The 27,746-nt window shown below is 36.5% G+C and overlaps 1 protein-coding gene across 1 annotated transcript; it reads right to left on the bottom strand.

Moving 5' to 3' along the window:
* LOC128187967 (uncharacterized) lies at positions 1-27,746 on the bottom strand. The gene is made up of 35 exons (XM_052858697.1): positions 27,645-27,746; positions 26,730-27,180; positions 20,730-22,379; positions 20,144-20,290; positions 17,362-17,674; positions 16,918-17,093; positions 16,610-16,738; positions 16,101-16,267; positions 15,544-15,737; positions 15,195-15,455; positions 14,977-15,077; positions 14,608-14,835; positions 14,263-14,449; positions 13,688-13,945; positions 13,274-13,468; positions 12,925-13,081; positions 12,295-12,565; positions 11,962-12,045; positions 11,765-11,837; positions 11,253-11,365; positions 10,987-11,143; positions 10,483-10,728; positions 10,095-10,289; positions 9,602-9,783; positions 9,035-9,236; positions 8,577-8,728; positions 6,196-7,307; positions 4,375-4,559; positions 3,931-4,172; positions 3,575-3,765; positions 3,048-3,202; positions 2,415-2,555; positions 1,816-2,091; positions 1,273-1,635; positions 1-1,010 (listed from the first exon to the last, which is right to left on the bottom strand). The coding sequence occupies exons 2-35, from the start codon at positions 27,162-27,164 to the stop codon at positions 514-516; spliced, it is 9,435 nt and encodes a 3,144-aa protein (XP_052714657.1). The 5' UTR covers positions 27,165-27,180; positions 27,645-27,746; the 3' UTR covers positions 1-513.

Genomic DNA, 27,746 nt, shown 5'->3' with positions numbered 1-27,746 from the left:
TATAAATTTATACTGATAACACATATGCATGATCCACATGCTGCCTCTCACGTACCGCTTGCTGCACCCAATTTATACGATACAGCGTCAATGATTTTCTACTTGCAATGCAATTCATAGACATTGTTACTTTAAAGATGCACATTAAGATACATGATATTAATCTTTCCAAATGGTTAAAAAAAAAAAGTCATTTAGCTAAACTTAACAGTAAACATATAATTCTGCTGCAATTATTATATTTTATCTTACTAAATGGTAAAAATGATTGTTAAACCTAACAGTAAACATATAGTTCTGCTGTAGTTTATTACGTTCAAAATTTAATTAAAGGGCAAACAACAATATAACACTTCTGTAGAACTAATCATTAACGGTAAACAAGAAATTCTGCTGCAGTTTTTTTGGGTAACATTGTCTGTTTCATTGTGAGTGAACAGAAAGCTGCATTGAAGACTCCAACATTTTTCATCTCCATCTCATCTTTTAGAACCGCATGCCATTGTTTGCGCCCTAAATCATCATCCACAGCCGGACCTGTTTCTGGTCCATTCTGAGACTGATATTGTTGATTCTCACCAATCGCACGCGCTCCAGGTCCCCTGCATTGAACACCCTGTAGATGTGGAAGTTCTCCCGGTGTTCCTGGGCAAACTGAATCTGCTGGGAGGAAATCTCAAAAACATCCTTGTCATCTGTCAAAGTCGTCTTGACCTCGATGAAAGTCTGAACAACACCAGAGTCTGTTTTGCGGGATATTTCCATGTCGTAGGGGTCTCCTTTCTCAATCTCCCTGTTGCACCATTTCACCTCCACGATGTCAGGGTCTGCTTCTTTCTGTTGCAGTAGATATTGATAGACCATTTGCTCACCCCAGCGACCTATTTCCTGCAAGCTTGTCTCGTCCTGGTCTAGATCTTGTAAAATTTCTGGTGGGGCCTTAAGGTTTGAACCTTGACCCAATTCTTCATAAATATAATCACTGGCCATTTCAGTCCACGCAGGATTATCTGTATAGAGTAATTACAACATCTTTAGATCAACAACATCATATGAAATGATGCATACATTTCAAAGTAAAATATACACTTTTAGTGCAAACATGTAGATATGTATTAAATTATGAAAAAATCTGTAATTAAAATGAGTATTGTTCATTATCAATTTCCAAATGTGTATTACATCTATATAAAACCATCTGATGACCTATCTCTATACTAAGCTATGGCACATGAAAAAGAATTCTATTACAGTAGGGCAATCACTACTTACCCATCAATAGTCTCTTGGACTCTGGCATGCGTGGAGAGCCCTGGCTGCTGTCCGTTGGATGTCTACGTTTTCCGCTAGATCTTGGATTTTCCGAGTCCCTATCCTTGTCCCCATTCCCCACATCCCCACGTTGCTCCTGTATGTTAGGCTTTTTGTCATTGCCTGTCCATTCCTTGGGACTCCTTGCATCGCCTTTCACCCTGTCACCTTCACTGGCGGAGTCTGCTGTTGAGTGTGAACTCCCACCGTGTGATGCTGTACCTTGGTGTGAACTCCCTGAAGCTTCTTCTCCATCCAACACTGGCCTCTTGTTTTCTCCCTTTGACTCTGTATCATTCTCTGATATCTTCCTCTTCGTCCCTTCTTCAAAAAAACCCAAATTTTTAAATGAAATGATCAGGTACAATGTTTTACATTTAAAGAAATTTGGAAGAGGAAAGTGATCATTATCAGGTCCATGAAAATTAGCAACATATTAAACCTGTAAATCTTTTTCCGTTTCATTTCAAGTTATGAAATCCTAGCTCTGGTAGACTAACTTACTTCCATCACTGTCCTGCCTGCTGACCATTGCATTCTGGGATTCTTTGGAACTCTCCTGTCTATCGTAAACTTCTCCTTTGGTCAGCTCACCACCAACTGTTCCCTCCCCTGAAGATTTACCTCCCCTTGATGTATTTTCATCTCCAGTAGTGGGCTTTACATCATCCGTGACCTTGAACTGACTTGGTAGTTCCTTTACTCTCTTCATGTAATCTGGGGCCTGAGGTGGAGGCCAAACCTTAGATTCTGTTGGCTTCTCCTCCCTTTCTCTTCGTACTGAAGTTATTAAAAAGACACATTGAAAAGAATGCAGTCCTTTATTATGCCATAATTAAAAGTTAGCTTAATAACCTAGCAAATTACAGAGTATATTTTACCTTTAGACAAAAATATCTTTACTTTTCTTTTTAAAAATCTGAACAAGTACAAATTAAGGAAAAATGTCAATTGTTATTAGTAAAGTAAATTAAGAAACTCTGAATATGATTATATGGACCAATTACTGATCAACTAGCCAAAACAAAAATAAGGAATAAGAAAATACACGAGGAATGTCCTGTTAGGTGAAATATCTTGAGATAGGGACACACAGCACTGACCTCTGTTCTGAGCAGTGCCCTGGGTGTTGGACATCGGGGGCCATGATTTCAGGCATGGCTCCCCCTCTTCTGTCTGTGACACCTGTCTCTGCCCCACAGGTTCTGAGTCATCTGGACCCACATCTTCTTCTTCTTCTATTTCTAAGTACACAAGAACATGAACATCTTCTTTATTAGATAATTATTGATTCTAGATAAATCTGTCATGGTAAAAATACAAACCCAAATTTAAAGTGCACAGGCCTAGTTTTCCAGTGAGAGCTTTTTTATTTTACATACTTAATTTTTATCAAAATTATTTGAGCCCGGAGTATGATGAGTTTTGTAGTAACCATTGCTTAATTGCTGCCAATTGTCTTAAATACAATTTCATAAGACTTGTTATTAAAACCTAAGAATTAATGTTAACACTTCTGATTTTCAGTCTACTGTACATGACTGTTCTTCCAAATATATTCCCCTTTCCAGAATTCACTTTCAGTCATACCGGTATATAGAAAAGCAATGTGCTTTGTCTTTTAGGGGCAGACAGTTATTTCATTCAATGAAAATATGTTCTTCTGCAAGATAAACAATTCTCATCAGATACACTGTTTATATTGTAAACAAAAAACGGTATTCTGCATCACTTACCTGGCTCCATAGACTTCTGAACCTGAAATACTGGAGGCTTGACAAACCAAGGCTCTTCATCTTCTGGAAGTGGTTCAAATTCATTGTGGTCCATCACTTCCTCCAAAGTGTGGGGTTCTTTAGTGAGGGCTGTTATAAGCTCATTTAGAAAAGACCTACAGGTACAAAGTTATACATGAAGTTAAGTTAAAAAATCAATCTACAGGGAAAAATAAATTCATAATACTGTAGAAGCAGAAATATTCATTGAGGATTTAATTTTGTTATTTTCGTTGGCAGTTTAAATCAACGAAATTAAATCCATGACAAATTTTAAACCCAAAAATTAATAAATACAAAGAGATTACGATATGACGAAAATAAATGCCAACAAAATTTTAATTGGTTTAAAAAAAACAAAATTTTGACCCAAGGAAAATATGTGCTTCTACAGTATTCAGTAACAAGTTTAAGAAGCATCATTAACTCTATACAGAAAACATAAAGTGTCAGCTTTAATTTCCATGTTTTCTCTGGTGCGGAATTACCTAATATGCCTGCAGCATTTTTGATCTGAGTTGGAAAACATCTTGGCAATTTCTTTGTTAATGTCTGGATAGGACTCGATGTGATCAATGTGGAAGTAGAAAACATTTTCTTTCAGCACACACTTTTCATTTCTAATGACAAAGACATCTGGGGTGTGCTTCAAAGAATATTTCACTTCTAGAGACTTTACCTGGAAAATACATGTACAATGATTGAAAACTCATAAGAGATTGACTCCCATGTACTGATTTAGTGAATTTCAGAATCTAATTGCGACAGTTCTTTTACATTAGAAACAGTAGATAGAATACACGGCCAAATGTAAATTGTTTACAATAATGTTAAAGGTTCCAACCTTGAAGAATTGCATGGCTGCCAGTCTTTGGGATATATGCTGCTTCTGCAGTTCCTGATAGATATTGGGTTTGTCCTTGTAGAGATATTGCTGCAGGGCTGGAACAGCCCTGTGCATGTACAGCTGAAGTTCCGGGCAAGGCAAAAACATCTGTGTTATTTCCAGAACATCTGTGCAGTCTGTGAGCTTCTTCACAGAACAGAACTCATAAAATGGCATCAGTTTCTCTCCCAAGTTCCTGTCTGAAATAAAAAACCACAGTCAGACATATCAACAAACAATGATTTCATCAGAAGAAGATAATAAAATGGAAAAATCACATAATACAAAAAAGGGACTCTAGTAAAATAATGTTTTTATTTTACTCAATTGAGAGAGATATACAAAAGATGCAACATATTACATTTATGTTTAAATTTAAATGATAAAGAAGATGCAACTTGCCTAACATGGCAGTGTTTCCTCCACGCCTTGGTTGGGGGGTTCTATCCTCCTGGACTACAAAGTTGACACGGTCCTTCTTCTCAAACATTTTCTCCAGTTCCCTGTTGTCTGCTATCATTGGATGGTCATCAATTCCAACCCATCTATTGCTGGTTGTGGCAAGAATCTTCTGACCTTCAAATTTACTGTTGATGAAAAAATAAATAATATAAAAAAAACCCCAAAGAATGGTTACTAATGTAAATTTTAGAAGTTCATAATGTGTATTTCAATTTAGATTTTGCTAAAATTGACAATCCCATAAGTTTTTATACATTAAACTGAACATTTAAGAAATGAACAGCAATTTAAAAAGTTCACCGGGAAGTTGGTTGGTCACGTGATCAAATCCTGTGAAGCCCAAAGGGCTTCTCAGTAGATTTGATCACGTTCCAACCAACTTCATATCCCGATGAACTTTTGAACATTGCTGTTTATTACTTATATTTACGTTTGAAATGGACAAACTGTTCAGAACTGTTAAAATTACCGAGATTTTATGTTTACAGTAATCAAAGCAACAAGCGATAAGCGCGTGCATTGATCATTGTGATGTCTTGAAAGAGTTCATACAGAATTGAACGTTTTCGCTATTCTATAGGTTCATATAAGGAAACATTTGCAAATGTAAATATTCATTAATATCTAATAATGCCCACAAGTTCATGCATGGATTATAGCGAGCGAAGTGAGCTCTAAGAACCAGTGTGCGCGGGAAAAAGAACGAGCTAAACCTACAGTTCATCAAACAAAATTTTTTGTCTACGTCCCATAATGCTCTCTAATGTTTTCACCCATGGTGCTATGCCAAAAATGGCCGACTTTTAACTCGTAATTTACAGTGACTTAAAGTTTGAAGACACGTTTTGAGTACCGCATATGCTTTGGCGAGACTCAAAAGATTTGTTACATGCTTCCATACCTCTGTAATGAGTCGAGAAACGTAAACAAAGACGAACAAAGTCATGGATGACGTCACAGTGCACTCGCGCTATATTTCCCGCGATAAATTTAGAGGTGGATCAAACATCTGTAATGCGTGTACTAGCTATTTCAATACAGACTGCGATACCTGCCTCATTGACGTATGATTTGTTTTTAATTTTTTTTAATATAGAGATTTTATGTATATATATTAGCAAGAGCCATACTTTACTGTCATATCGATCCATTTTTAAGCTAATTGTGCATGAATGAGTAGGGAGGAAATAAACAATAGGACATTTTGAAATAAATGAAAAGGAATAAAATAAAAAAATAAACAGTTAAAAAAATTATGTAGATATGGGATATAGTCAGACCATTAAATTTAAAAGTGGGAAATTACACACCTACAAACAGGTACCGGTCTCTCTCTCTCTCTCTCTCTCTCTCTCTCTCTCTCTCTCTCTCTCTCTCTCTCTCTCTCTCTCTCTGGGAAGTGGGTTGCGCTGTATGTATCATAACCATTAAAATTAGTACCTTTGGCATACTTATTGTAGAGCAATATACTCTCTCAAATATTCTTTGACGTTCGTTGATACCTAAATAAAACTATAAGTTGACAATGATGCAAGGTATGTGTATAATTCTTGCTGCGCTCGCCAGAACGGTAGCACCGTAAAACATATTAGAACTCAAAGTATGAACATGAATTTGCACCACTTCAAAGTTCTGGTACTTTGAAGAAGAGTTTAAAATAAAAGTGTGTGCATTGAAGGACTTAAATGCACCACTGTGCAGTACACCAAACATGCATACAGAATAAAAATCAGACTATAAAATTCAAAATCCTATGCTTACCTCCTCAAGGCCTTTATTTGCAACTCAAGGATATTCATCCATGTCTGGGGGTTACTGGCAGGCATATACGAATTCTCAGGCCTAAGTTTCCGTCCAATAGTAACATAGAGAGCAAGGACATCTGATAATACAGACTTGTCAGTCAAACTAAGAACTTGTCCCATCAAAACCAGCAACTCCCCATACTCCGACAAACTGGGCTCCATGTCAATACGCATGGCAGTATGAAACAGATCTTCGAGATCATGCTCTTGTCCATAGGTGTCAAAGAGGATGGCTTTCTTGGACAGATCTGAGTGCAAGTCTTGAATGATATCGCTGTGTTTCATTATCAGGCCTGTTGGATCAAACCACCAGACCTCTTTCTTACTCAACATCCTCCCAGCCTGGAGATCTCCTAGTGAGCGATTCACAGAACCAGCGGCAAATCTCACAGGCAGGGCTTTATCTTCTGGCACAAAGATGACTGGGTGATCAAGAAACAGCTCGTGGGTTTCATTTGGGGGTAGATTACCTCGAAGATAGAGGTACACCCCACTAATGTGTTGTCTGGAGGTTACAAATAACTTTGGTGTAAGCTCAGAATCCCTGTTGCCCCATTCTTTCAAAAACTTCTTCAGGTCATGTAGCTCAACAGAATACTTTATCCTTAAAAACTGTCCAAAAGAGCTCTTTGAAGGAATCTGCACACCAATGTAGATCACAAAATAAGACAGCAGGTCAATGATGTCTTTCACAGGGGCATACAAACAGGATGGCTGCATCATTACCACCTTCTCTGTCACATGAATTTCTTCATTCTCAACTGTAACACAGGTCTGGGTGCCTGGCACCCAACTAGCAGTTCTAAGGAGCAAGCTGAAAGAAGAGTCCACATCTTTCAGGTGACCTCCTGACTCTGTACACATGTCAGTGGAAATATATCGGCTGAAGCACCTGTCCCATTCCTCAGCCAACAGAACACACAGGGTCCTCATCTGTTGGGGGTAGGACGTCAGCTGGCTGTTGTTCTGGATTAGGTCCACCAGTTCTGACGAGGACCAGTCTTTTATGTAGCTTCCTTTGGGAATTGTTCCAAGGATTTCCTTCAGAGGGGCCCATGAAGTAGTGCCCTGAAACAACAGAAAATTGATGATTGTATGAAACTACGGTAACTAAAATGATAAAAAGTTTTTTCCTTCATGTAATTGCAATAAACTACATAAGTATGCAATATGTTAAACAATACTGAATGGTCATAATTGTTAAATCAATGTAAAGCATACTTGCCAACTGACCTGATCTTGACGGGTCACACCCAATTTTTCGACCCTTCACCCGATTATTTTTTATTACCCAGCGGGTCATGCTTTTTACCCAATTTTTGTCAAACAACCCGAAAATCTCACGATTTTCTGATTGTGAGATTTTCGGATTTGGTTCGTAAATTATGTTGCACGTTTGACTTCCAGTTTATATAAACGCAAGCTGAGCTTAGATTTACGTAAACAATGCCGATAGCTATAACAGACACAGTAAGTGTTAATTATTATCGTGAGTTGTTTTGACAAACCAAAGGTTTAAATCATTAAGTGTGATGGCTTCCAATAAGAAAAGGTCTTCATCGGGGCCAGCAGAATCAAAATCAACAAAAAGAAAACAATATTTTTGTACCTATCAACATATCTGGGAAAATGAATTCCCATGGGTAAAACAAAGTAATCGAGTACAAAACGAGGATTCTTGTGTTCTATGTAACGCACATTTGAATATTGGATTTTCTGCCATAAATGATCTGACTAAATATTCAAAAACACTAAGTCATGTATAAAATGCTTTTTAATATACAAAAGTCTTCCAAGTCACTTACAACTTTCATGCCATCGTTTACAGAGTTCAAAAGCAAGGTTAATGTGGCAGAAACTCTTTTTGCATTTTTTTTAGCTGAACACAACCTACCATTTTCTGTGTCAGATCACTTTACAAAATTCAAAATCAGCAACTGTTAGTTAAAATGCTTTTTTGCAATAAAGTATTACACATAAGTTTTAATTAACACATATTTCTATTGTATATACCTATGAAATGCATGGTAAATATGTTGTAAATGTCGTTACGCGTTATGACCAGATTTATTACTTTCCAAATCTGGTCATGACCAGATTTTCACTTGTTGAAGGTTGGCAAGTATGATGTAAAGTTCTCAAAAATCTTTACCAGTAAACGTAAGTTACATATAAAAAGTTAAAGATCATTGACATTTTAAATTAACAACAATTAAAAAATAATGATTTTCTTCTTTCACTAAATACTTTGGTACAATTTCATGCATGTAACTTGTATCTGATTTGTTAATAATGTGGAAGAATAAAACCTAGAAACAACATTTAAAGCCAACTCACAATGGTTTCATTGGAGATCTCCACATTGACTTGTTTTAGTGATATGAAGTCTGTCAACCCTATCTTTGAAAAGAACTGTCGCCATCTCTGAATCTCCACTGGATTTTTCTTGTTCCTGAGATAAACTGGGTCCAGTAATACCCAATAATATCCTACAATCATTGTCACATGTTACAATACAGATTAAATAAAAAAAAACAATATATCATCATATTCTAAAGTTACACTCATCTTAACAGATATTAGATTATACATGTATAATGTTGGTTTATTTTAATTCTTCTGTAAATTTACATTATTATGTATTCATACCAACATCTCATGATTGTTATCCATGAATTTGATTCTGCAAGTACATTATGTGTATAATTCACAATTGTACATGTATATTTCATATCTGTATTTTTCAGTTCAAAATTATGAATAAGACCAAATGAAAACTTTTCCCTTGGTTTTACCTGGAAGCACAGCTTGTAAATTGATGCTGTTCTTGTATTCTGGAGTGAAATGGATGGGGACTTTGAAAGGATTCTGTAGCCCTTTGTTAGTTTTCAACATGGCCGACATCCCTAACTCCTCCATATTAACAAGTGAGGGGTCGCGCTCTGTCTGTTCTTTGATGTACACTATGTAACTAATCAGGATGTTCTCACTCTTTTCCTGGAAAGACAATAAATATCTCAAATAACAAACCATTCTTTTATGATACAAATTGTTTTGTTTTCCTTTTACTTGATGGCTAAAACAGTTATTTTGTCAACATGCTCTCTTGCTTCAAGACCAATTCATTTGTATTTTTTTTTTTACTCTGATTACAGATTTTTTATCTGGTGTATCTAATCTTTTGAAGACTTAGAAATATCAATCCATATAGGAATTTTTAAAAAAATACTTAATTTTAAAATAAAAGGTTGAGTTGATTAGAAAAGTAGAAATATTGGCACAAGTTCACAAAGGGAAACATGTTCTCTTGAACATATAAAAAGTCATTGGTATTCTAAATCCTGTTTCACACATGCACTGACCTTGACCTTGTTTGACTTGAGGATTGGCAGGATGTGGTGACTGATGACCTCCCTGGGTGACAGCTGACACACCCCTATCTTCAGTAGCAGCTTCTGAACCTGGGAGTTCACCTCACTGTCAGCGGACGACACCAGCAGGGGGTGGATTGTGTTCAAATCCTGCTGGAGCACTGACATTGGATCTATAGATATACACAGAAAACACTGACATAGGATATAGATATACACAGAGTACAGCATACAGTTAAACACATCTACAACAAACATGCTTATTATTGACTTAGTCATGCTCACAGAAAGTCTTTTTCATTCCTTTAAAATCTTTAAAATTTACCTAAATAAAATTATTGCATAAAATGAGTATGGTTTATAAGAAATCAAGACTGCTTGTCGTGCTTGTCTTTCTCTAACCCATTATGTGAGTGGTTGGAAAATTTATAATGATAGATACATATTCCAATCCAGGTCTTCAAAATTTAAGGTGACAATTTACCATTGTAGGACAGTTCTGTGTTTTCAGACAGAGGGAAGAAGATGGTGCTGTCTGCCGTGCACTGTCTTTGGTACGTAGCCAGAGGGATGATCTTGAGGGCCTTCAGTTTGTCATACACTGGTTGGTTATCTGTAAACTCGTTCAGACTTCTGTATACACAGGCAAGCCACTTAGCTGTCATCAGTATGTCACTGTCTGTTCAAAGATAACAAAGTTTGACACAGATGCATACTGGTAAATATTGCTGTGATGCAGAATAACTAAAATTGCAATCTCAGCCTTTTATTTACGAATACTTTTCAATATACTATAAAGATCATTTCAATGACATAAAAAAGCCTCCTACTTTTACTTTTATATATTGACCAAATCTCTGTCATATCCCCACCTTTGTCTCTTCCATCGGTGGCTGCCCACTGCAGAGAGAGGGATTTCCCAATTAGTAGCAGGTGCTCCGTGTTCAGAGACTCTATACCCAGACTGTGGGTCAGACTCGAATTCAATGTAGCTGCTACATCCCGATGGAGGTAGAACAGATTCAGTGTGTCCTTCAAGAGGTCAGGGGTCACAACCTCAAGGACAAGAGGGTCCTTGACCCTCACCATCTGGGAAGGGATCTTCCAAGCACACTGGCCTAAAATGAAATAAAATACAATAAACCTGTAAAGACTTGTATACACTATATTCTATATTGATTTCATAACCAATTTGCCTAAGTTTTTTTTTCCTGAAATGTTCAAAATCCACAAATATTTCATGACATTAAAATTGAATTTTCTTCAAGAAGATTGATGGTAATGAACATGAATGAAACCCCTGGTTAATTATCACCAATATTTGTGCACATAAAAGAATTTTTACTTATTTAATGATTCTTAAATAGTAATAAAACCTTTGCTGTTGGGCTGTGTAGGGACACATGGTTTTGCCCGTAACTTTTGAAGAATCTGATTTGCTACTGGCCTGAAGAAATCTATAATCTCATCCTCTACTGGAACAAACTGCAGGAAGGAGGTTACAGCTTCCATGTTGGAGAAGTCAGCATGAGACTGTAAATGAATCATTGAAATTTAACGATTGCTGCTGAGTGTGTTTATAAAATATCATGTACCGGTAACCAATACATTATTGTGTCTTTAAATGGTGAATATGCCCTACTTTGAATATTTCCAAGGCCTCCAAGAACAGGATGTGGATTTCATTACGAAGCCACTGGTTCCAAGAACTGTCCCTATCCACATCCTCACGACTGGACGGAACATCAAAATCACCTGCACAATGCAAAATGGATGAAATACAGTAGATTCATTATTTTACACGAGTACTTAATTCCGTGATTCTACCATTTTCCATCAAATCATGAGAACATAAAATTGCAAATGTCCAATTTCTATCATAGTTTCATGTATAATTTACATATATCTGAAAAATTAAAGCGAGCTTTTAAAATTCACAAGATGTACTTTTTGCAATTTTATGCAGCCATTTATTCCTCGCGTTTAATTAGTAATCTACAGTATAAAAGCCTGACCCAAAGAATCAAAGCAAAAATCTGGTGCATGCTTGAAGTGGCAAGTAATACAGTCATATAGAAGTTTAGGGTTTAATAAACATTTAGCAAAGGGACTTTTATAACTCCTTGGAGATTGTGAATTTGTGCATGGTCTCACCTTGGACAATGAATCGGAATCCATAACTCCTCAAAGGAAGGAAAGCAAACACAGGTTGTTTGGGTGGAACAAACTACAAAATAAACAGTTCACAACATGAGAAATAATGTTAACAGGGTTCTGCAGATTTATTGTTACATTAAATGATTATTACATGTTATTGTTACATCAGCAAGAGAAGAGGGCAATACATGTACCTTGCTGTCTTTCTTTTGCCCTGGAGGTCGCAGTGGGAAGGCTAGGGCGATCTCTGTAGACTCTACCTCCACCCCAGACTTGGCCTGTCAGTTAGATTTTATCAAATTCAGTTTAAATAAATTGAAAAAACATTGTGATGGCAGAAGAATAAAATGGTTGGAAAAAAATAACATTTGTGAAGTATATAAATTTACTTTTGCACAGGGTATTGTTATCAAATTGGTAGGACATGGCACCAGACAATAATATCATATTCCACACAATGCAAGAAACACTATTAACAAACTGTTTAGTATGAAATACATGAGGGAAGACTTTGCTCATAATCCTACCTGTAGGGAAATTTTGGAGGCATCCAAACTTTTCTTGACCACTAGCCATCTGTCCATTTTATCATCATGTGTAATTTCCACAACATTTTCACCATAGTCTTTTCTGTGAATGTTCTGTACAAAGTTCTCTACACGATTGTCAATGGTAATCTTTCTGAGACGATTTAAGAACAGCAGCAGAGATGGGTGGATGTCATTGAACCTAGCAGCCAGGGTCGTTGTCTGGGATCTTATGGATTCCTTCAATGGCAGCACAATTTTTGTTGTCCAGCTGCAATAAATGAAATAGAAGTGCCAGTGTTTCATTATTGTCATGTTGCCACATGATCAGGAGCAATTTTTCTTTACTACAGCTTTACACTAAAGTTGATTGCACCAAAATCATGCATGTATTTATATGTACCTGGTAATACATGTACTCAAAGTCAATGTATAATCAATACATGTAGTAGTAAACTAAAATACTTGAAAATACATGAAATCAAACATTTCTGTAAGCAATGGCATTCATGGCACTAAACACACAAATATATATAAATTGTTTGTCAATATTTGCAACTACACAGAGAAGCTAACAGTTTTTATGTCTTTAAAAAGTGTAGAAAGCTGTAACATAAAGCTTTAACTTACCCCTCCCCATCTTTCCACTCGTCCTCCTCCACCCATTGGGGCAGAATGTAGCCAGTGGGTCCGGAATGGACATCAAACTTGATGTGGAATCCATTGGAGTGGATCTCTGGCTCATCCGTCACTCGGAATACAGACTTAAACCCAATGCCTTTCTGCCCTACATTTACACCAAAACAAAAGACTTATAGTTTTTGCCTAAAATCACATACATGTAGTACATGTATCAAAAGTTCTCAGAATTATTCAGCACACAGAATAAAATTATGCTGCCAAATTGAAAATTATATTAAATTCTTGAGACATCTTTTTGTACAAGTGTTTAATTGTATAAACTTGAGTACTAGAGTACCTATGTAGCCTGCTTTGTGTTTTCCCTTGGTACTCCTTCCTACATCACAAAGAGCCCGGATGTTCTTGTCTGCAAATCCTGTCTCGTTGTTGAGAACCACCACACCCTCAGGCCGCATGATAAACTGTACGGAGGGACACTCATCCTCCCCAAGACTGTCAGGGTAAGAGTTGTCATCAGCATTCTGGATCAACTCTGAGAAAGAATCAGAAATCCTTACTTTATTGTTTATCAAAGTCAGATACTTGTAAATGTGCATGTAACTGGTTAAAGTCAATTTAATTTTTTAGACTACTGTATAGTCTAAATTCAATAATTAACCATCCATTCACCCAATACAGAGCCTTTCCTGTTATGCGACTACCAACTCGCCCTGAACATACTAGTCTTGCTGTACTGTAACCACCCACCTACCTAACACAAAGTGGGTATCCTTGCTGTAGAGGTCCTTGGACAGTCTGTCCAGACTTCGACCTAGTCTCTCCTGTTGGACTCTCATCAATCGCTGTCCATCTTCATTAAGTTCCACTCCAATTCCAAACTCTTCACGTCTAATCTGCTCCACGATTCCCCGGCATGTCTTCTCTGCATCTGTTTCCATGGACATCGCCTCTGGTTTGGGTTCCGGAGACAAGAGATCAATAACATTATCCTCAGACTTTACTGTCAGATCTACAAAGTTTATAGAATTGCATAGTACAATTTCATTCTTCAAAGCTCATGGTACTTTTAACAGTCCTACAAAGGCTCTGCTCTTGCTTCATGTGAAGTTCTAATGCAGAGTTTGAAAATACCCTCAGTCCTTCACATTATGAAATGTGTCTTTTATATTCATTGATTTCTTATTTGTAATAATATTCCTTTGTGCCTTATCCATTATTAACAATAGTGATTTTTTTCTATGTTTTTTCATATATAAATACAATCTAAGTACATGCATAAACTAAATCACTTTTTAAAGTACAACTCTACTCCAATCATTCACTGACCAATGGTGACCTCTTTTTTCTGTTTGTCTCCTGTTACGTCTCCCTCTTCCATCTCAATCTCTGTACTCTCATCCACAACAATGAGCTCCTCCTCTTCCACCTGACCTTTGACTTCTGTTTCTACTTCCACATCTGACAGGTAGGACGTGGAGGCGGAATCTTCTTCATCTTCACTGTCATCTATTGGCTGTCAAAAGAAAATATCCTTTACTTTGTAAATCATCACTGAAACTTTTATTCACCCCTTGTTAAATTTTGTGGTTCAGCTTACATCTTGTTATCAGTTAGTATATATTCAATAAGTTCCCAAGAAAATATTTTAAATTTCTGATGGCATATCAATACCTCAGGATCATCTCTGAAGAACTCATCAGCAATCTCGGAGTCCACTTCCTCTAGGGAGGCGTGGCTTGGTCTACACCTGGCCTGAATACTATTGGTCCACTCAGCCACGCCCAGCATACAGCCAAGCTTCTGGAGCTGGCTTACCTGGCTCTCAGTCGTACAGGACTGGAGCAGGAGGGTCTTGGATTTAGATTGTCCTACTACCTGACCCAAAGGATCAAGGAACATCTAAAATGATGCAAAGGTACATATGATATGTACATGCAATAAAAAGTGTGTTTTCTAATGCAAGAAAAGCATCCTTCTTCTTCAAAGAGGACATGGCTATTCACAGTTTAAATTTTCAAAATGGATTGAAAAAAAAAGTACCTGGTTAGCCAGAACTGAGCAGCTTTTTACTGGGAGAACTAGGAGACAGTCTAGCACAAATTTTACAACAGCCTCTCCATGCTGAAAGCTAGCAGGTGCCCCTACAAAAATTAAATGCGTCATACATGTATTATTCCAACAATATAGGCCATGTGACATATATGAAAGTTTCAATGTGTACATGTACATTTTAGCGTGTTACAATATAACAGACATACCTGGTGTTCTGTCAACAGAAGCCTCGCCATGCAGTTTGAACAACTCCTCCTTGATGTGACTGGCCAGCAGAGCTCTGGGTGTGTTTTCCACTCCCTTACTTCCGACCACCAAGGACATCAGGTGTCCACCGACCTCACGGGGGCTTCTCCTCTGTAGGGCAGCATTGAACTTCTCTGGGGACGACGAACTGATGAGCCTCAGGAACTGACCAGGAGAGCTCTCCAGAGCAATAAAGTCTGTCTTCATGATCTTATTTCCACCTATTTATATTCCAACTGATTATCTTAAATTTATTCATCAGTACAAAGGACTTCTCTATTTGTACATACACAGTAATAAAACCCTTACCCTCTAATGGCCAGGTTTGGCACTCTCCATACTTTTGGATAAAGTCTCGTAACTTTCCCAGCTGAGGTTCAAACACTAGGGTCCACTGACTCCATTCCGCCATGTTCTCCAGCAGTGGGCAGTTCTCCAGACATGCCAAGGCTGCTTCCTTTGTCTGGTGTCCCAGAATTCCAGTCTGACCTTTCACCTCAAAACTGCAATAGACAAAAATCACATAAAAGTATGTTTGATAAGATAGATCATGTATGCTAAAAAATATTTTTTTGTATTATTTATAGATTTTCTTTCCTTAATATAACAACACTGTATGGGAGATCTTATTCCTATTAAAACATTTTGTTCTGCGACAATTCATGCTTTGAATCTGACAGAAGACTTCTATACTCAGGAAAATTTATGCCCCATTTGCCCTCGTTGTCATTGGGCAAATTCAAAACAGGTTTAATTGAAAACAGTATGCTGTAGTGAGATTGGGCAAAAGTAACCAGGGAAAACTGATGTTAGGCCCGATACATCCATTTGACAGTTCCATAGTAAATCAAAGAAGCTGGACTTACCCTTCTGGAGGAAGTACTGCTGCCTCATACATCACACAGTGGTGGTTGGAGACATGCTTCCCTGGGCGATCAGCCAGGCCAATCAGACGAGAGGTCGTTCCGTGGCCCAATTGTTTGACCTCATTCACAGAAAACTGGTGACAAATCGCTTGCTGTATTTGTTCCTCCTGCAACAAACCAAAAATTTCAATCAGACGAAATCATTTCTACAATCAAATAACAAGTCCATCAGTTCAACTGATGTACATTCATTTGAAACTGAACTGATACTCAAACAGTAATAGAGTAATATTCATTTATGCACTAAAAATATATTTTGTATTGTGAATTCCACATATCAAAATTTTACTCATTCAATAATTTTAATGTCACTTGTGATGATAGATCAATATTTACATGTAGTAGAGCAAAGCATTTATATATCATACATGCCCTCAAAAAAAGAAATCATTAAAGAATTAAGCACATTCTTCCTTGACAGAGAAACCTTTCCCTTACAAAAGTCATACCTGAGAAAAGTTGCACTGTCTACACTGGTGAACAAACTCTAGAATGTGAGTTAGTGTAGGGAGAAATCCCCCTGCCACCTCGCTGTGACCTCCTGACCCTAAACTCGTTCCCCCACAATCATCAAGCTCCTATAAAATGAAAGAAACATTTGTGAATTTAAAGGTTTTCGAGAACTTATCTGATATATTCTATTCTGATCATGTAAAATACCAAAAAATATGTTTCATGATCCTTGAAAACAAATATAAGTAATATAATTGAATAACATTTACAAATATGTGTTATATAACAAGAAACTTCTTATCACCTGTTTGGCTTCCTTCAGAAGAAACTCAATGAATCGTCCAAATCCCATTGCCATAAAAGACTCAAAATCAAAATGCTCAGTGATTCTCTCCTCAATATGGTCTAAACTTTTCAGTGTTAGAGCCCCATGATTCTGGCATCTGTCAAGGTAAGTTTTGAGCAGTTTCACCACAGAATCTGCAATATCAAAACCAATATTTTACTCTTTGGAAAATTTCCAATGGAAATGTTTTATTTATCTGTTATTCACAACCATTTCATCAATTCAATATCCCAGTGTGCAATTCATATCAAATAAACACACTTGTCATTTGGTATCTTTCCTTTGGTAGGAGGTGTTTGGTATCTTACCTTTGCTTGAAAGTAATTTCTTTATCACTGTAACTTTGGTGTCTTACTTTTGGTAGGAGGTGGTTTCTTTAACACTGTAACTTTGGTATCTTACCTTTGGTAGGAGGTGGTTTCTTTGACACTGTAACAGGAACTTCCTTTGGCTTAGTGGCTTCTGTCAAGAACTGTCTATGTATAGCATCAACCTCCGTTTTACTGATACAGAGCGCAATGTGAAAAAGGGTTCGACCAAAGCTCTCACTAGTCACCACCTGAAGGAAATTGTTGACTGCTTCCACAAACTTGTTGAGATTTCTTCTCTCCTGTTTGTTTGCTGGGATTTCAACAGAGTTACACAACAGGCGGTACTTGTCAAAAATCTCTGTCAAAACCTTGGTAGGACTTAACTGTAGGTAGTGATCCCTAATCTGTGAACAAAAAAGCATCCTACAGGACCATGTTTTTACCTCAAGGGAATATTTTTTCAGAGCAGTTTTGTGAACTGTTACACTCAGATCTAAAGAGCTGCCGCAAAGCACAGTCTGCTCTATATTTATAAAATATGTAGACATCAGGCAAAATAGAATAATCATGCAAAACCTATCTCCTAGATATCCACTAAATAATTTTTTTCCTGAAGACCATCATAAAAACAAGAGGCCCATGGGCCACAAATTGCTCACCTGAACAATAGTCCTTGTATCATTTTATTTCGAAAGGGTTTATTATGAAGTGAACTCTGAATAAATATTGTAAAACGCATGTATATCAAGATTTTGCCATATATTAAATAATACATAAAAAGAAGAAACAATTTTATCTTTGGCATGTTTTTATTCATAGTTATTTTACACATCAAATGAGACTGAATTTTAAGCTCTAAAAGTCACGGGTCCTGGAAGTTATTGTAAATATATTGCATGTGCATGTATAAAAAAGTAAGGGTAGGACACTCTTTTTGGGGCGAAATCGGGTTTGACGAAGTCTGGGCGTTCCTCAAACGAAATTTCGCGATAAATCGTTCAAGTATACTTTACTAACGACATATGTATACATTCGTTCCGCTCCAATGCTGTTACGTCGAAGAAAAAGGTGTTTTTATACATCCAAGTGCCTAAGAATTTTGCTAGACTGGTTTACATCCGGTTTAATCGCAGTAAAAGTAAAAAGTAACCCATTTGCAGTAAAAAAAATCCCATTTCACTGAAAAAATTTTGTATTTCAATCATTAAAAGCTTTTTTATCAATTCATCAAATAAAAATATTGCAGGTGTGATGAGGACATTATAGGCATGTTAGATTTTGCATTATCATCGATCATCTGTCTTATAGACTAAACTCAAAAAACATGGAAAGTCTATATATAGTTGATAAAGTCTATTAATGATTCCTACTTTTTTTCCATAACAATTTTTTATCTTTTGTTCCTTTATCTTTCGTAACTGTGTGTTTGTGAATCAAAACTTCGTTAAAACCAAGATCCACACCTTTTTGAAGTTGTTTGAATTTATGATCTTTGATCCCGATCACTTGGATCCCAATATGTGAGTAATTGATGTCGGGATCGAAATTCCAAAAAAATAAATAGTCGATAAACATACACATGTATTTCCAGATAATTTAACTAGGATAAACTTATCATGGAAATTTCTTTTTTTCTTTTTTTTTTTTGAATACTTCTTTTAATAAAAAATGATTTAAACAATTTAGAATGTGCACTATCTTAGAATGATTGCATAGTAATCTCACAAACTGTTGCATAGTTATTCTTAAAAAGAGAGTTTAAAAACAGTTTCCCATTATATAAGTCTATGTTAAACTTTGAACATATTTTGGAGCCGTACGAAGTATTATAGTCTGTCCCAAGATATTTATGCTGCACATTTGGACGATTTTTAATAAAAAATACACTTACCTGTGAAAGAAGTACAATTGAAATAGTTGAAAGGGATATTTTCCAAGATAATTTCATTGACACATTATCATCTTTCACTCGGAAAAATTCACAGGAACGAAAACAGATTCCTTACGGAGATTTATAATGGGGAATGTTTACATCTTCTCTCCATTCGGAATACACTCGGAATACATCGCGCAATATTTCAACGTTATCATCCGGGCTTGCTGCAATGTAAAATCTCCGTAGACATCACATTTCTTAGCATTGTATTGAAACCTGATAAGCTAACAGGGGCGTTTTGACTGAGAAATCTTGGAATTTTTTCATACTTTTGAATGAACATCGTTTGAATCCTGAGGTATTTATAAATATCAAACAATTAAGCCAAACGTGAATCCAAAATATCTTGGGACAGAGTATAGTCCGGGGATCACGGTTTTCACAATTTAGAATCTACACCATCTTGGGGTACTTGTATTGTAATCTCACTAATTTTAGCACTGTAGTCCTTGAGAATACATTTTTAAAAACATTTCCCCCCATATATTTCTATGTTAAATTTGTCTTTTTTAATCAACTTTGAACCCCTCTTGGGACCCCAGTATTGACCCGGGGATCGCGATTTTTACAATTTAAAATTTTCACTTTATATACAAGCTTTGGTGTAAATATTGGCATATCTTGTGCAGTGGTTCTTAAAAAGAAGATTTTTAAAGACACCCACTCAATTTTCAAGTTTCGCAATTATCTCCCTTTTAAAAAGGGTTGTGCCCTTTATTTTAACAATTTAGAATCCCCTTCCCATAAGGATGCTTTGTACCAAGTTTGGTTAAATTTGGCTCAGTGGTTCTAGAGAAGTCAAAAATGTGAAAAGTTTACAGACGGACGGACAGACAGACAGACAGACGACGGACAACAGGTGATTAGAAAAGCTCACTTGAACCTTCGGTTCAGGTGAGCTAAAAACAGAAAATGTGCATCATCAGGTAAGACTTACCTGCCCATGTCCATCGCCTCTTTTTGATAGCAGTGCTGCTCTGAACCGGTGGAATGCCTGCTCTATCTCTTGCTTCAGTGCTTCTTTCGTGTCTTCTGTCACTTTTCTGCGTGTTCCACCTGCATCTCGCTGGGACTTTTTCAAAACCTGAATAAGTAATAAGATTCAAATATGCTTAAAATAATCTACATAACTATCATGATCTCTACAATATTAGTTAGCACATACTGGTCATTAATATTCAAGGGTATCAATTTTCATGGATAAAGTGAAAACCACAGTTTCAAAGATACGCCAATTCATGGCCAATGATCCTATCAATACAAAATGTTAGTAGAGATTGCAATTCAATGAACATTAAACCTTTCATGGATCAACTCGACAACAAAATCCATGAAAAATTGGTATTTAACGAATATTGGTGAAACAACAGTATATTTAGTTATCTCAAAAAGGATATTTCCAAAACTTGATTTGCATGAAACACGCTTCTATCAACTATCTTTTTTTATAAAAGGATTCAGTATCTCTACAAGCTTAAACATGCCATTTAATGTGCTAAATGGTAAAAATTCAAATAATATACCTGCATGGCCAAAGGCAGACTACGGATTCGGATTCCTAACACATAGGCGTTTTCCACATGATACGTCTCCACCAAATATTCCATGAAGTGTTCCAACTCCAGTTTGGTGCTCCACTTTTGATACTTGTTCAAGTAGTTTCTCAAGTTTTCAAAAATATCAGAGGTTGTAATTTCTGGAATATCAGCCATATCATGGGGGAATTTGAAGTGGTTGTAAATTATGGGCAGCCTTTGCAAGGGGCCAATTTGCAAAGCTTCAAAACTATCTTTGTCTGGAGCAAATTCAGCCATACATAACTTCAATTCATGTAGTGTACAAATCGAGTGAGTGTTCATATAGGCCTGTACATAAGCATTGACCTTGCAGATCATTCTGTTGTGTTCAAAAAGACAAGGTATCTGTTGAGCATTACGCCAGTGGCCTAATTCAGCAATATTCCTCTTACCAAATCTCTGCAGCATCAGATTTTCCACTCTCTCCACGCTGACATGTTCGTCTGCTTCTGCTAGTGCTTCTATGCACTCCTTTGCGACCATCTGAATCTGATCCTGTGAGAACCTGCCATATTTATCTTTGCTCCAGATCCTCGGTAGATGTGTCTCTTTTGGTTCAAACTTTCTGAGACTGACTGGTCTGATCACCAGTTGGCCTACTCTAAGCAAGGAATCCTGAGATTGAGAAGTAGGCTGGATAAATCCTGCTTGGGACTGAGGAGTAGGCTGGAAAAATCCTATGGATTGAGAAGTAGGCAGGAGAAATGCAGGAGTCTTCTGTATCATGGGCTGACCATCAGCAGGTGTCATCTGAAGGTCACCAGGGTGTGTAGACTTGGAGGATGAGAGAGGGATGAAGCCAGAAGGACTTTGGTCCTGGGTGAGATTCACCAGGTTCCTACGACTAGTGGATGGTTCATCTTTTGTTAGATCAATCACTGGTGTGCTCCTGTCTGAGGAATCAGAGACCTTTCTTTGTGCTTTCTTTTTTAGCCTCATGTAATGGATCCCATGTTCATCCTGATATTCTTCCATAACATCATCGAAGAGATCTAACACATTGCTGAGCTTGGTTAGTCCAACTTGATTTTTGTTTGGCAAACTAAAAAATCTATTTTGATAGCATTGCCAGATCTCTGATTTTTTAATACCTTTTGGATGAAGGACTAACAATGCCACTACATTCTCCTTCACTTTCCTTCTTGTCTCCTCTATCTTCATTTTATGTTCATCTACTATCTTGCTTGGTTTTGTTTCTTCCACTTCACTGTCACTTTCTGACTCACTACTTTCTGACTCACTACTAGAACCAGATGACACTACGCAAGGATTATCTGGGAATTTGCCGGTGGTGGCCACAGTGCTTTCCTTTCTGGCCTTAGACAGGAACTCACTCACTGCATCAGTGATGCTGGACTCTAGCGAGTCTTGCACTGGTCTCGCTATAGCCCCCTGTCTGAGTTGCTGTGGCATCATCAGCGGTGGGGCACACAAAGGCAGCCCTGTTAGTGACCGTGGACCAGTCGGGATAGGGAAACCTGTTGGAATCCCCATCAGTGGACGAATCAGAGTGGAGGAAGGAAATGGCACAAACGGCTGATGTAGAACAGGTATCACAGGTGTGCTGGGGCTAGCTGTTGATCTCTGATACACTACCTGTTATCAAGAAAAGTATTCCTTTAATGTACAATAAAAAATTCGGACACTGAACCTATAGTTTTCAATATATAAGGTTGGAAAATTTTTATCAACAATGAGACAAAATTTCAAGAAAAACACCTTCTGTTTTCAGATATAATCTATATTGAAAGTACATGTATTTATAAATGCCATGAAACTTGATTGTGTTCTAGCTGTCCCTGAATCCATTTATAAGACTGTACCTTCAAGATGGCTTGAAACAACAATTATTTGCTGGATCAATAAACAAAAGGCCCATGGGCCACATCGCTCACCTGAACAGCAGTTCCTTGTAACATTACATTTCGTAGCATATGCTTTTTCTATTTTAAACATTGAACCCCTTTCTGGGGACCCAGTAATGGTCCGAGGTTTATGGTTGGCTTGAACAACATAAATAGTAACATAGGAATGAAAATGTGTAGCACTGTACTGGGACCGCACGTACACAACCTGAAAAACTGAACGTAGAAGAGTTCCACTTCAAGAGGAATAACTCTCAGACTGTACAGAACATTAAGAAAGATAACTCTTGGTTCCACTACATTAGAGTTTACACAATTTGAGGATCCTTGCATAGTAATCTCACAAACTGTAGCATTATAGTTCTCGAGAAGAACTTTTTAAAAACATTTTCAATATATCTTTCTATGTTAAACTTTGAACCCCTTTTGGGGCCACAGTATTAGTCCAGTGCTAAAGTTTTAATTATTTGGAATCTACATTATTTAAGGATGCTTGCATAGTTATCTCACAAGCTGAAGCATTATAGTTCCCTAGAAAAAGATTTTTCAACATTTTCCCTCTATATTTCTATGCTAAACTTTGAACACCTCTTGGGGCCCCAGTATTAGATTGAGGTCACGGCTTTTATAATTTCGAATCTACACTATTTGAGGGTGCTTACGTAGTTATCTGACAAATTGATGCATTGTAGTTCTCGAAAAGAAGATTTTTAAACATTTTCCATATATACCGGTACTTCTACATTTAACTTTAAACCCATCTTGGGTCCCTAGTATTAGTCCAGGGGTCACTATTTTAAAACTGTCGAACCTTCATTATCCAAGGTTGTATGCATGATAGTAATCTCACAAATTGAAGCATTGTAGTTCTCGAGAAGAAGATTTTTTAACCTGTTACCTTTATATTTCTATAATAAACTTTGACCCCATCTTGGGGCCCCATTATTGGTCCGGGGGTCACGATTTTACGAATTAGGAATCTACATAAGCGAAGGATGCATGCATAGATATTCCACTAACTAAAACATTGTAGTTCTTGAGAAGAAAATTTTTAAACTTTTCCTTTGTTTTTTAAAATGTTTAAATTTTGAACCCCTCTTGGTGCCCATCAATTGTCCGGGAGTTACAATTTTTTGAATCTACATTATTTAAGGATGTACATGTATGCATAGTAATATCCCAAACAGTTGCACGATGGTTCTTGAGAAGATTTTAAAACATTTTCCTATATATGTTAAAATCTAAACCCCTCCTGGGGCCCCACTTTTGTTCGGGGGTCACGATTTTTACAATCTTCACTATATATACAACCTTTTGTGTATGTATTGTTATTTTTAGTGAAGTGGTTCTTGAGAAGAAAATTTTTAAACATTTTTCATATGTAGTTCTATGTTAAATTTTGATCCCCGCCTGGGGCCCCAGTTTTGGTCCGAGGGTCACGATTTTTACAATTTAGAATCTTCACTATGTATACAAGCTTTTGTGTAAATATTGGCATTTCTGGTGAAGTGGTTCTTGAGAAGAAGATTTTTTAAACATTTTCCTATGTATTTCTATGTTAAACTTTGAACCCCGCCTGGGGCCCCAGTTTTGGTCCGAGGGTCACGATTTTTACAATTTAGAATCTTCACTATATATACAAGCTTTTGTGTAAATATTGGCATTTCTGGTGCAGTGGTTCTTGAGAAGAAGATTTTTTAAACATTTTCCTATGTATTTCTATGTTAAACTTTGAACCCCGCCTGGGGCCCCAGTTTTGGTCCGAGGGTCACGATTTTTACAATTTATAATCTTCACTTTGTATACAAGCTTTTGTGTAAATATTGGCATTCCTGGTGCAGTGGTTCTTGAGAAGAAGATTTTTTAAACATTTTCCTATGTATTTCTATGTTAAACTTTGAACCCCGCCTGGGGCCCCAGTTTTGGTCCGAGGGTCACGATTTTTATAATTTAGAATCTTCACTATGTATACAAGCTTTTGTGTAAATATTGGCATTTCTGGTGAAGTGGTTCTTGAGAAGAAGATTTTTTAAACATTTTCCTATGTATTTCTATATATGTTAAACTTTGAACCCCGCCTGGGGCCCCAGTTTTGGTCCGAGGGTCACGATTTTTACAATTTATAATCTTCACTTTGTATACAAGCTTTTGTGTAAATATTGGCATTCCTGGTGCAGTGGTTCTTGAGAAGAAGATTTTTTAAACATTTTCCTATGTATTTCTATGTTAAACTTTGAACCCCGCCTGGGGCCCCAGTTTTGGTCTGAGGGTCACGATTTTTATAATTTAGAATCTTCACTATGTATACAAGCTTTTGTGTAAATATTGGCATTTCTGGTGCAGTGGTTCTTGAGAAGAAGATTTTTTAAACATTTTCCTATGTATTTCTATATATGTTAAACTTTGAACCCCGCCTGGGGCCCCAGTTTTGGTCTGAGGGTCACGATTTTTACAATTTAGAATCTTCACTATGTATACAAGCTTTTGTGTAAATATTGGCATTTCTGGTGCAGTGGTTCTTGAGAAGAAGATTTTTTAAACATTTTCCTATGTATTTCTATGTTAAACTTTGAACCCCGCCTGGGGCCCCAGTTTTGGTCCGAGGGTCACGATTTTTACAATTTAGAATCTTCACTATATATACAAGCTTTTGTGTAAATATTGGCATTTCTGGTGCAGTGGTTCTTGAGAAGAAGATTTTTAAAGACATGCACCCTATACTCACTGTTTTGCAATTATCTCCCTTTTGAAAAGGGCTGTGCCCTTTATTTTAACAATTTATAATCCCCTTTCCATAAGGATGCTGTGTACCAAATTTGAGAAGAAGTTGAAAATGTGAAAAGTTTACAGACGGACGGACAGACGGACGGACGGACGGACGACGGACAACGGGTGATCAGAAAAGCTCACTTGAACCTTCGGTTCAGGTGAGCTAAAAATCTTTTTTAAAAGATGATTTCATAAAAGAGACCAAAATTTGCTTTCAATTATTTTTCAAGAATTTTTTTGTTTGATTTGTACAATTTGAGTGTGAATGCATGGCTTTTTGCACCTTTTTTTCATGCAGTCAAAGGTGTAAATTTCTTTCGTATTGCATATTTATTCAAAATAAGAATTCAATTAATTTTAAAAAAAAAATCAAATATTAAATAAAAATGTTCATGTGAAATAAACTTTATCCATAATGTTCATGTGTAGAGACATTGTGATTTTAAGACTGCATGTAATTGGGTAAAATGCTAATATATGGCTTATATAGTACTTGTACCTGGACCAAACCAGTAGATCAAGATTTAAAATTTAAACAGTTGATTACTTTTTATGATAGTTTACATGTATTTAAAAGAAAAAGAAATCTGGCCAAGAGTAGAAATACAAAAAATATAGAGAAAACATGAAAATTTGGCACATTTCCAACAAAATTCAATAGAGATCAATACTGTCTGATTAAGACAACCCCCCTCTCTTACAGTCTTCAGGAAAAGGGGGATGGTTATAATCAGACTAGGATCAATAGTTACATTTAATTATTTTGTAGGAAAACCCAAAGGAAATTTGGATGATATATAAATAATTTTTATTCAAAAATAATTAATCCAGAAGTAAAACTTCATGCAAGAAATAAAAAAAAAAATCCAGGGTAGAAATAATTAGTCTCTGCCATGTTATTAATGGTTATTATCCCTTCCTGCTTTGTTATAAAGTCACAGACTGGAAACAACATTGAGGATATGATAAATGTATTTACACAAGATATAATCTTCTAATCTAAAGCTAGGGAAAACCTAACAACTATTCTTATCGATATAGCTGACTTATCAAAGTTGGAGCATTATTAATAACTTCCTGATTTAATCAGCAATAAAAAGCAATACACATCTGATAAGTACCAGTACATTGTTTTACATGCCTTCAATCAGTACACAGGTAACATAGGTGACTAGGTATTAAGACAAATCCTACCCCATTTTCAAAAAGTTTATCATCAAAGTTAGTTCATATATACCCGGTACACTGTATATAACCATGTGTAAAAGTATACATCTTAATAACCTTATAACCTGTATAATTATGTCTATACCTCTTCCCTAGGTGATTCTTTTTGAGTGTTTGCCCTCTCTCCACTGCTTTCCCTCTCTTTATTGCTACCCACTGGCTTCACTGCCTTTTGTAGAACCTTCTCTTTCCCCTGTGTGGATACTTCCTCTGACTCGGACGATGATACCCTGTCTATCTGTACTTCCGAGGGTTTCTCTCCCTCGGGCTTGTACCCATCTTTCAGCTGAATTGTGGGTCGCCCCCTGACCATCACCTCTTTAATCATGTCATCAAACACCTCCAAGAATTTGTGCATCTTTTTGACGTTATAAAACTCGGCACTGATCTTTTCCACCTTACTGCTGTAGGTATTCCACAGGTGTGCCTTGGGGATTCCATCAGGCTCTCGCTCCTTTAGTAGCTTGTACAGATTCTTCTTCAACTCCGATCTTCGCTTTGTGTACTTGTTTTCAGCCATTTTGAGGCTGTATATTCTGTATCAACAAAAAAAGGAACATCTTCATTATAAACATATGATTGTATTATTTAAAATTAATAATTTCATTAAGAGAAATACAAGTAATATTTTCATTTATAACCACAAAGGTATATAGCATTGTTTGGGAATTGCTTAGTTAATATTTTTAAAAAATCTTTATTTACCTTTTCTTTTCAAGTTTTGACAGAATGCCAAGTACATAGTACCATCCATATTAAAACCTGGTGGTCAGCTTTTAAATCAGGGAAATTTTAGATTTTTTTAGTAAAGAATAAATGAAGTTACTGAAATATTTCAAAATAAGGACATTCATTCTTTCATTTAAAACAATCTTTGATTTTACATTACACAAATGTAGTGCCATAACAAAGCAAAAGGGTCCCATTGTAGAACTACATGAGTATTTATTTCACAAATTAGTGTAAAAATTATTTTCAAATACGTGTACATTGTACTTACCCATTAACATGCACAGAACAAAAATCAAATGTCAGATAATGACAGGGAACTAATATTTATATTTAGGTCTACTTTCACTTTATACATTCTAAGAAAGCCCTA

This window comes from Crassostrea angulata, chromosome 6, assembly GCF_025612915.1.
Source record: "Crassostrea angulata isolate pt1a10 chromosome 6, ASM2561291v2, whole genome shotgun sequence".
NCBI lineage: Eukaryota > Metazoa > Mollusca > Bivalvia > Ostreida > Ostreidae > Magallana > Magallana angulata.
The sequence above is the reverse complement of the archived record's forward strand: the minus strand, read 5'-3'. Positions and strand labels throughout refer to the sequence as shown.

Bases quoted from the DNA above. Each gene is read 5' to 3' on its own strand.
- LOC128187967 (XM_052858697.1), bottom strand. From the start codon at position 27,164: ATGGCTGAAAACAAGTACACAAAGCGAAGATCGGAGTTGAAGAAGAAT. The intron at 16,268-16,609 runs GTATGACTTTTG...GGTTTGTTGCAG, and splicing joins GACAGTGCAACTTTTCTCAG to GAGGAACAAATACAGCAAGC. The intron at 11,838-11,961 runs GTACATGTATTG...TTTATTTTGTAG, and splicing joins GGCAAAAGAAAGACAGCAAG to TTTGTTCCACCCAAACAACC.